Genomic DNA, 10586 nt, shown 5'->3' with positions numbered 1-10586 from the left:
TTAGCTAAGTTGAGTGTCTTTGAAAGACACCTCAAAGCCAGATCATGTAGTGGGTACACAAAAGTGTTTCTGGGGTAAAACTGTCATTTCGTGACATTTTGCAGGTACATTTATGTTCTGGAGCAGTTAAAACAGTTAGACTTGTGCCTTGGTTTTCGTTTTTTGGCGCCGCCTCTGGCCGCTGTTGGGAGTGCATTTCTGAAGGGGAGGGGAGGTGTTCCAGTTGGGAGCAGTTATGTCGATGCCTCACGTTTGTTGTCCGTCCTTACGAGAGCTGGCCCACGAGTGTCTGTGAGTCGTTTTCTTTAGTGGAATATTATTTGCCCTAATATGCCCATGGTTGGTCATTCGTGTCATTATAGATAATAAGCTGGCTAATGTTAGTTTATATTAGCATGTTAAACGGTGCTGCCTTTGAATGTGTTGGCTTGTTAGCATTTTCGCGTTAGCCTATTAGCATTTCATATTGAAGAGAACATTATTTGTGGTTGTATGTTTGATTTAATCTTCACAGTTGTCTACATTGTCTACATTTGGTAAGATGTGATTTTCACATATGTATACTTACGTTTGGTATATATTCTTTGCAGTTTTACAAAATAAAAATGAGTGAGAACGACACAACTATTAAAGAAGTTGCCCTCATTTTGCTGTTCGCTGTCTGTCTACCTTGACGAAAACCACCTTAACATCTTGGGAGGACAGAACAGTAAAAAGACACTCTATTCGGCAGAAGCAACCATAAAGAGACAGCTACTGTGTGTCATGGATGACAACAAGGAACAGTTCAATAAATACCATTCCCAGGAAAAGCAACAACCCCAAATGGATGCAAAATCATCTTTAGCAACAAGATCCTGTTGCTCCAGCTCCTCAAAGCATTCATGTAGGTCATTAGCAAGCGTCGCAGCTGCCAAAGCGCGAGCCAAAGCGGCAGCTGCACATGCGCATTTGGCCTATGCTGAAGAGGAAGCAGAAGCTATGAAACAACAAGCTGATGTTCAAGCTAAGCTACATGTCCTGCGAATGAAGAAAATGGCTGCTGCCGCAACCGCTGAAGCTACAAGTCTTGAAGTTGCAGCTCAGCAGCTAGATGAAAAGTTCAACAGAGATGAACACTTCTCAATATCGTCTGAGCATAAAGTACAAAGGGTTCAAGAGTATGTGAACAATCAACCATATGACCAGAATTACCAGACTACCATACAACATGATTATTATCCAGTCACACCTTTAGCTCCACCTAAGGTGTCACCAAAAATATCAATTTCATGTCCAATCACCTCTCTGGCTCCCCCGGATGCACTTTTCAAGACAGAGGCATGTGAAGGTCATCGTGTGAACCCGGTCACACAACTGTCTCCACCTCGTATGCTTAAGAGAGATGAGGATCAACCAGCACATCCACATTTGTTGCAGCTACATCCTCCCATTAATCAGCAGAATACAGAGCCTACACGCTGCTGCGAGCCATCTCGCCTATCACCTCCTCATCACATCACCCAAGACTCATCGCCGATCGAAGATGTGGCACGATATCTCATGAAACGAGAATTAGTATCAGCCACATTACAGAAGTTTGATGACGAGCCAGAAAGTTACCGTGGTTGGAAAGCTTCATTCTTGAACGTAATCAAGGGCTTATCACTGACACCACGAGAAGAACTTGATCTTCTCTGCAAATGGCTTGGGCCACAGTCAGCAGCACAAGCAAAGAGAGTCAGCTCTGCACGGGCTCATGATGTTAGTGCAGGCCTTCAAATGGTCTGGCAGCGCCTAGAAGAAATGTATGGAGCTCCTGAGATGATTGAATATAGTCTCTTCAAAAAAATCGAAGAATTCCCAAGGATATCTGCCAGAGATGGAGCCAAACTGAGAGAATTAGGAGACCTCTTAATGGAGTTGGAGCTTGCTAAAGCAGAAGGTTTTTCACCTGGACTTGCTTACCTTGACACAGCACGTGGTGTCAATCCAATTGTGGAGAAACTGCCATATGCACTCCAAGAAAAATGGATAACCAAAGCATCCAATTATAAAATAGACTACAGGGTCACATTCCCTCCCTTCACCGTCTTTTCCAGATTCATCCAAGAGCAAGCTAGGATCAGGAATGACCCCAGCTTCTTCTTCCACTCCGCAAGTGCAGGGAAAATGGAGAAACCTACAAACAACCTCAATAGAACACATATCTCAGTGAGAAAAACAGACATCATAAATGAGTCGGGGTCTGGCGCTCCAGAAATCGACACAATTGACAATCCAGACAAACAGTGCCCTCTCCACAAGAAACCGCACCCGCTCCGGAAGTGTCGCGGTTTCCGCAACATGACTCTAGAAGAAAGGAAAATGTACCTGAAAGAGAACAGGATATGTTTTCGATGCTGTGCATCCACCAAACACGGGGCAAAGGACTGTACAGTTGAAACTATCTGTATTGAATGTGAAAGTAAAAAACACATTTCAGCATTACACCCAGGTCCTCCACCATATGACACAAATCTCACCAATCCACAGCCAGAGTTGGAAGATAACGGCGAGGAGCCGGAAGAGAAGACAGACTCAACCTCAGCAACAACACTGTGCACGGAAGTGTGTGGAGACTGGCGTAGTTCCAGGTCTTGCGCAAAAATCTGCCTAGCCAAGGTGTATCCAGAAGGACAGAGGGACAAGTCAGTCAAGCTCTACGCTGTCTTGGATGATCAGAGCAACCGCTCTCTTGCGAAGTCTGAGTTCTTCAATCTGTTTGGTGTCATAGGACATAAGGAGCCATACACACTCAAAACCTGCTCAGGTCTTGTGGAAATGGAAGGAAGAAAAGCAAAGCACTTTATCATTGAATCCATTGATGGCCACACAAAGGTGCCTCTTCCTCCGTTGCTTGAGTGTGACATGATTCCAAAAGACCGTTCTGAGATACCATCTCCTGATGTTGCACATCATCATCAACACTTGGAGCCAATAGCACACAAAATCCCAGCTCTTGATGAAAAGGCACAAATTTTACTGCTCTTAGGAAGAGATGTGTTGAGTCTGCACAAGGTGAGAGAACAACGCAATGGGCCACAGGACGCGCCATTTGCCCAGCGTCTTGACCTTGGCTGGGTGGTAATAGGAGATGTCAGTTTTGAAGGGACACACAAGCCAACCACAGAGAAGACCTTCAAAACCAATACACTGCTCAAAGGGAGACCATCGTATATCAGTCCATGCACAAACAGCATCGATGTAAAAGAAAAGTTGCCTGCAAACCAACTGGGAGACACTCACCACAGAGACCAACCAGACAATCTTAGAAACACAGTGCTCATAAGGAAGGGAGACGACAAGAGTCCTGCACCCTCAGTCGACAATAAACAATTCCTGACCATTATGAAAAAGAAAAAGGAAATGTGTCAAGATGAGTCCAACACATGGATGGCACCCCTACCATTTGCAACACTAAGCCGACTGCCTAATAATCGAGTCCAGACTCTTGAGAGACTCTCCACCCTTCGTAAGAGCTTAGACAAGACAGCAGACATGAGAGATCACTTCGTTGAATTCATGCAAGGCATGCTTGACAATCAGCAAGCAGAGATGGTGCATGTGCTAGAGCCGGGAGAGGAGTTTAAACAACTGGAAAAAGGAAAACCTGTCTCCAAAACAAACCCCCTGTCAAAGCTAGACCCTTTCATCGACCCTGACCCAGAGTGTCCCACTGTCTTAACACCAGCGATGCTTCTCACACAAAAGGCATGTGCTGCTCCTGCACCAGAAGAAGAGTTTGACCCAAAAGATCTACAAGGGTATTTGGCAAACATGCAGACCAGGAAGAAATGGAGCAAAGACAATTACAACACCCAAGTTGGAGACATTGTCCTTCTTAAAAACGAACAAGTCAAATGCAATGAATGGCCCATCGGTCTCGTCGTCAAGAGCATTCCCAGTGAGGACAAGAAGGAACCTTCAAGCAAGACTCGAAAAGAACAAAATACATAGTGGTATAAAGGACTTATACCAGGCGAGGAGTGTTCTGGAGCAGTTAAAACAGTTAGACTTGTGCCTTGGTTTTCGTTTTTTGGCGCCGCCTCTGGCCGCTGTTGGGAGTGCATTTCTGAAGGGGAGGGGAGGTGTTCCAGTTGGGAGCAGTTATGTCGATGCCTCACGTTTGTTGTCCGTCCTTACGAGAGCTGGCCCACGAGTGTCTGTGAGTCGTTTTCTTTAGTGGAATATTATTTGCCCTAATATGCCCATGGTTGGTCATTCGTGTCATTATAGATAATAAGCTGGCTAATGTTAGTTTATATTAGCATGTTAAACGGTGCTGCCTTTGAATGTGTTGGCTTGTTAGCATTTTCGCGTTAGCCTATTAGCATTTCATATTGAAGAGAACATTATTTGTGGTTGTATGTTTGATTTAATCTTCACAGTTGTCTACATTGTCTACATTTGGTAAGATGTGATTTTCACATATGTATACTTACGTTTGGTATATATTCTTTGCAGTTTTACAAAATAAAAATGAGTGAGAACGACACAACTATTAAAGAAGTTGCCCTCATTTTGCTGTTCGCTGTCTGTCTACCTTGACGAAAACCACCTTAACATCTTGGGAGGACAGAACAATTTATTTCTTTATAAAATTGGTAGTTATTTAAAGTTTCTCCTATTAGGTTCATTTTAATTCTGGTTAATTAATTAAGGTTCGTTTTAATGTTAGTATTTTGAATTCTTTGGGGGCCATCACTAACACAAACAAAAAGCAAAATACAGTTCAGTTCAAGTAATGCTTTAGATCACTTGTGCCAAAACTTGATTATGTCATGGGCCTGATCATAGCTATTGTTTCTATCAGAGGGTTGAAAACCTTACAAATGTGGTATCATCTATCATATGACATCTACACAATTCCCCTTGCAGTTGATTGTTATAACTACAGTATCGTTAACAAAAACTGCTATTGAAATTGGAACTGATTGAAATTTGTACACGTAAATAATATACAACTATGCAACATTCTCCCATGTGTGCATACTTTAAGTCATTTTTAAGCACTGGGAAATAAAGTAGTTTTCATTAAAAAAAAAAAAAAAAAACCTGCAAATGCTGATCTTTATGTCTCTTTGCTTAACTCAATCCCAAATCTCAACACACCCCCTAATCTGAGCTCTGTGCTATAGAACAGAATTCAGGAGTCTGTAGTGGGGCAATTTCAAAACAGTTGCCTCATGTTCTGGCAGTTACCCTAAAGCAAGGCTTTTTTCACTTAAACCTCATTAAGTTTGTTACCTTTGTTTTACCTCTTTATGGTGTAGAACCAGAAAATAATTATGAATGAGAACAGCAACAAACACTTCATTTGTCTGCGGAGGTGTTTCTTTTTGGTTGTGGGTGAGTTATCAGATGCTAAAATCATTCACTTTAAACATAATTATGCAGTGCTTGAGGCTGTGAAGAGCCAGCTTTGTTCTTCCAGTTGTTCAAATTGAAGCCTGTCACCTTGTTAGGAGAAAACCTTTTTCACTGGAGTGGGATTAGTCTGGATGTAGGCTGGCAACAAGAGATTTATTGTCATATGTATAGTTGTAAGAATGGAATTCTTATTCTGTTTCACTTAAATAAAAAATAAATATCAATAGACAACAAACAGAGATGATGGTGCTCAGTACAGAATATCATGTAGTGCAAAATTTTAGTGCCAGATATTTTTTTTTGCATGCAGTGGGCGGCAGATTATTTTGTGAGGGATTTGTTGAGAATTTGTGGGTAGAAGCTGTTTGCTAGTCTGGCAGTCCTGGCCCTCAGGCTCCTGTAGCGTCTGCCTGATGGCAGCATGTTAAGATTGTTTTGTGGGTGTGTTTTGTCCTTGATGATGTTGCGTGTTCTCCGCAGAACCCTGGTGTGGTAAATATCCTGCAGTGAGGATAAGGCTCCTCCACAAATGCTCTGTGAGGACTTGATCACGCAGTGGAGAGCCTTCCTGACTTGTGCTGTGCCATTGCCGTATCAGACTATAATGGAGATGGAGGACACTGTGGATTGTGTATCTGCAGAAGTTGTCAAGAGTATTTGCTGACATGCCAAATGTCTTCAGTCTCCACAGAACGTACAGTCTCTGTTGGGACTTCTTGATGATCTGTCGAGTGTTGTGGGACCAGGTGAGATCCTCGCTGATGAGGTGGAGATTGTTGCTCCGACACCAGGCCACAAGGTCTGCCATGTCTTTCTTGTATTCTGTCTCATCCCCACCAGTGATCAAACCTATGACTGTAGTGTTGTCTGCATACTAAATTATGCTTGTGTTGTTTTGGGAGGCAACACATAGGTGGAGAGTGTGTAAAGCAGGGGGCTCTGCACACAACCCTGGGCTGTCCCAGTGCTTAAATTCCTGGTGCTGGATGTGCAATTGTGGACTCTGACTGATTGGTGTCTGCAGAGGTGGGGTGCCAGACCAAGAGCAAGGAGCTTGTCCTTCAGTTTGTCAGGGATGACTGTGTTAAATGCTGAGCTATAATCAACGAAGAGCATTCTTGCATCTTGGCTCACAATAATCTTATACTTGTTGTTGTGAGGTTCCGTAAAAACGTTCTGACATCGTTTTTGCCTTCAGTGGTGAGAAGACAACATATGAAATGCTTGCAATGTCAAACTCGCATGCAAAGATTTCTTGGATATATTGATAGGAATTCTTACAATGAGGGGAAAATAACATCTTTGAGGTGTTTAGGGTGGGAAATTAACATTGTAACATGGTGAAAAAATCCAAAAGTTGACCTTGAAATGTCAATGCAATTGCAGTATATGTTCAATAAACTCAATCAACATTAAACCATGCTGACCCTCTTATCCTCATTAGGGTCGCCGGCTTGCTGGTGCCTATCCCAGCAGTCGTTTGGCAGCAGGCGAGGGACACCCTGGACTGTTTGCCAGCCATTCGCAGGGCACACAGAGCAAACAACCATTCATACTTGCAATCACACCTAAGGACACATTAGCGTGTCCAATACACCTGCCATGCATGTTTTTGGAATAAGGAAGGAAGCCGGAAGAACCCACACAGGCTCAGGGAGAACATGCAATCTCCACACAAGAGGTGGATTTGAACTCAGGACTTTGAACTGTGAGGCGGACGTGCTAACCACTCTGCCCTAAGCTGCCACCCATTGACTGTTTGAACTCCAATTACTGTATTTTCCACACGGTAAGGTGCACCTAAAAGAAAAAAAAATTAAAAGCTGACAGTGCACCTTATAATCCAGTGCGCCTGATATACGGATCATATCATGTGCTAACTGCATAAACTGCTGACTCCTATGATCATTGAGTAGACATTTCCTTGAGCGCAGCTTCATCTAGTGGATACATAACAGAATGCAAATGCAGCCCTAGCCACTACGTAGCTTTGATTTAATGCGCACCTAAAAGCCTTAAATTTGTGTTGTGAAAACACCACCTCACTGACATTAAAAAATAAAACTGTTGTTTATTCATATTTGGAGTGTGAGAATGCTTATATTCTATTAATAATGTTTGAGTGACTTATCTGGTCATTGAGTTGACGTTCCTTTGAGCGCAGCTTCATCTAGTGAATACACAACAGAATGCAAATGCAGCCCCAGCCACCACTGTAGCTTTGATTCCATGTAGCTTTGATTCAATGCGCCATGTAATCATGTGCGCCTTATATACAAAATTTTTAAAAGCCAATAATTGAAGGTGCGCCTTATAATCCAGTGGGTCTTATAGTGCGAAAAATGCGATAGATTGCTTGTTTCGTTTACCCAGAGAAAGCAAACGCGTCACATCGACTTGGGCTGTGTACTTTTGCTAGCTCTGATTGCCTGGCTTTGTGGCACATTAGTAACGTGTGCCAAGCTGAGCACGGAGGGGACAAACCCAGAGCCAGCGTTTGACAGAGAGAGAGAGAGAGAGAGAGAGAGAGAGAGAGAGAGAGAGAGAGAGGTATTGAGCAAGCAATGACAGCTTTTGAGCGAGCAAAATCTTTTACTGTGCTCTAAATCTATCATTGCTGACAACTGTAGAAATCAAATTCATTATTGAAAAGATATTAACCGTTACTGCTAAAAATGGCTAAATAAGTGGGACTATCTCTAAAGTCTTGAATCTTTCTGGAGGTCCTCATTCTTACGTAAGTGGTTGGCTCTTCAACCATGTGCTTGGCCGACCAGAAAATAGACACCCTGATTATTTTTTTTTCATTGTCACTAAAATGGCTGTCATTCATGACTGTTTCTGTTCTCTCCTCTACAGGTGAACGGACGTTCCCAGTCTTCCGGTTTGTGATGGCCATTCTCAATCAGTTTGCAAGCCATTTGTGAACATTTGGGCTTGACTGCTGCCTCTATGTACCTGAGGGACTGATCCGTATTTTGGAGAGACTTTTTCTTAGTCCGCTTTTTGGTGCTTCTTGTATAGCTTCCACATCCTGGAAACCCTGGGAGGTCCACCATCCCATATGCCTCGAAGTTACCAGCATGACATGGTAATAGACACAGAGCAAGAAAAAGATTTTGGTAGTGTGATGCTACATGACATTGAGAGAGTGTCATATCAAGTTCAAGTTGGAACTGACCACAAACCCATCACACTGCCAGATGTTAAGCTGTTAGGATTTTCTGCAAGGTAGCACTGAATGTTTCCATTTTAACATCTATCAAAAAGATTTCCATTCATGCATCTCGAGGTGCTCCTATTTGATCACCTATGTTTTCACTTGTAGCGTGCTGTCATTTTAATCTCAATCATGTGAAATCACTTATTAGTCACCAAACTAGTTCTAATCCGACAATTTTTATCAAGTGACCTGAAGTGATACCCCAATGATAAAATTTTAACATTCTTTTCAGACTCTTCTAGATTTAACATTCTTCTATCAGATGTGATACATTTGTCATCAGGTAAGTTAGCTAACTCATAGCCAATTGTTAGTAAACCAAAGTCACATTCAAAGCGCTTTTACTTCTTCACCTTCAATGTTATTTCATGTCAGGCCGAGTGGCGCCTACTGCGCCAAGGCATTGGACTCTTATGACAGATTTATGGCTGCCATGCAGTTTGTTTAGGGTACACTAATCAAAATTCAGTAGTTTGCTTCCAAACTACATGATTGTCATCTGGACCTCTTCCATTCCATTTGGTTTTAATTAAAATGGCATCACTTAACTTCAGACTTTAGACCATGAAAGGGAATTGTCCTTGATTTTTCATCGACAATGACACTTTTGTTTGCTCACTTTAGTTAGTGTATTGCACATGTACAAGCACATTTTTGGAGTGTGTGGGGTGTGACAATAGAGGGGGCTATTTAATGAAAAATACAAAATAACTGAATACATTCCTTTGATTATGTGACATTTTGTTTGACAACATGGCCGTAACACATTTACAGCTATAAAAAGTCACATGACCTTCACACTGCTTGACACTTGAGACTGGACTCGAAGGTTGTGTTGATTCCCTGTAAGGTAATCAACACACAAGTTGTGAGATTTTTGTGAATTTTCTGTTTTCCTCAAAAATGTGAACGTGTGAATAAAATGTTGGAAACACTGGCGATTGCCGATAGTCTGAAACTAAATATGAGCCAAATCACCTTCTTGGAAATGTATCTTTTAAAACTTTGGCTTCATTTTATTTCAACTGTCAATTGTCAATCTTTTTTATTCTCTGATTAAAATAATCTGATGTGATTTGAATTTGTTATATTTCCCTATATTATGCTGGAAGACATTTTCAAGACAAAAATATGGAAATTAAGTTTTTAAAGATGACGAGAGTAGACAGGAGTACATGGAGATGCAACATACGTTGAAAGTCGAGGTGGCAAAGGCCAAATAAAGGTCTTATGGCCACTTGTGCGCTAGGTCGGACAGGAAAGCGGGACAGACTGACCTATACACGTTAGCAAGGCAGAGAGACAGTCGGTCAGGGTGCTCAATGACAGATGGAAACATCCTGCTCGATGCCAATAGTGGGAAGGAAAAATACTTTGAAGAGTAGACTACTGAGGAAAATGTGGTGACTGTGGTTGAAGTAGCAAAGATTGGTAATGATGAAGCGAGAAGGGCATTAAGGACGATGAAGAGTGGCAAGGTACTTGGACCTCCTGATATGCCTTTAGAGGTATGGAAGTGTTTTGACTGGGTTGTTTAACAGGACCTTCGATAGTAAGAGGATGTCTGAGGAATGGAGGAGAATCGTGCTGGTGTCCTTTTTTAAGAACAAGCAAGTTGTCCAGAGTTGTGGTAACTATAGAGGAATAAAGTTGATGAGCTATAGAATGAATTTATTAAAAGACTAGCTGAAGCTAGACTAAGAGCAGAAATGTCAATTTGTGTGCAGCAGCACTGAGGATGTTGATAGAAAAGTACAAAGAAGGTCAGAAGTAGCTGCATTGTTCTTTATAGATCTGCAGAAAGTTTATGAGTGAGTGCCTAAGGATGAACTGTAGTATTGTATCAGGTAATCTGGAGTGACAGAGAAGTATGTTGGAACAGTGCAAGACATGTACAGTAGAAGGACAGTAAGACATTGGTGAGATATGCTGTAGGTGTGGCAGAAGCATGGAGGAGGGACTGCATCAAGGA

General features: G+C 42.1%; 2 protein-coding genes across 4 annotated transcripts in view; both read left to right on the top strand.

Annotated features, from left to right (window-relative positions):
• Positions 1–9689, top strand: part of LOC148424151 (ganglioside-induced differentiation-associated protein 2-like) — a 33928-nt gene extending 24239 nt beyond the window's left edge. For both annotated transcript variants that reach the window (XM_088415592.1, XM_088415593.1), the window contains exon 14: positions 8251–9689. In XM_088415592.1, the coding sequence (XP_088271718.1) occupies positions 8251–8283 (33 nt within the window). In that variant the 3' untranslated portion in view covers positions 8284–9689. The remainder of the gene's footprint in view (positions 1–8250) is intronic.
• On the top strand, positions 115–4540 carry LOC148424152 (uncharacterized). Of its 2 annotated transcripts, none has more exons than XR_015865779.1 (2): positions 115–4186; positions 4486–4540. XR_015865779.1 is itself a non-coding variant. In XM_088416151.1 (2 exons), exon 2 carries the CDS (start codon positions 766–768, stop codon positions 3976–3978), a length of 3213 nt encoding a protein of 1070 aa, XP_088272277.1. In that variant the 5' UTR covers positions 115–291; positions 591–765; the 3' UTR covers positions 3979–4540. The 2 variants fall into 2 exon arrangements, 1 of the variants encoding a protein (XP_088272277.1); XM_088416151.1 differs by having other exon boundaries at positions 115–291; positions 591–4540.
• Positions 9690–10586: the final 897 nt, after the last annotated feature.

The sequence above is a fragment of the Hippichthys cyanospilos genome, chromosome 5, assembly GCF_059441005.1.
Source record: "Hippichthys cyanospilos isolate Australia breed blue-spotted pipefish chromosome 5, RoL_Hcya_1.0, whole genome shotgun sequence".
Classification (NCBI taxonomy): Eukaryota; Metazoa; Chordata; class Actinopteri; order Syngnathiformes; family Syngnathidae; genus Hippichthys; species Hippichthys cyanospilos.
Note: the sequence above shows the minus strand (reverse complement) of the source record. Positions and strands in the feature narration are given on the sequence as shown.

What these genes read in the sequence shown, in the direction of transcription:
- LOC148424152 (XM_088416151.1), top strand. Translation starts at nt 766, where the DNA reads ATGGATGACAACAAGGAACAGTTCAATAAATACCATTCCCAGGAAAAG.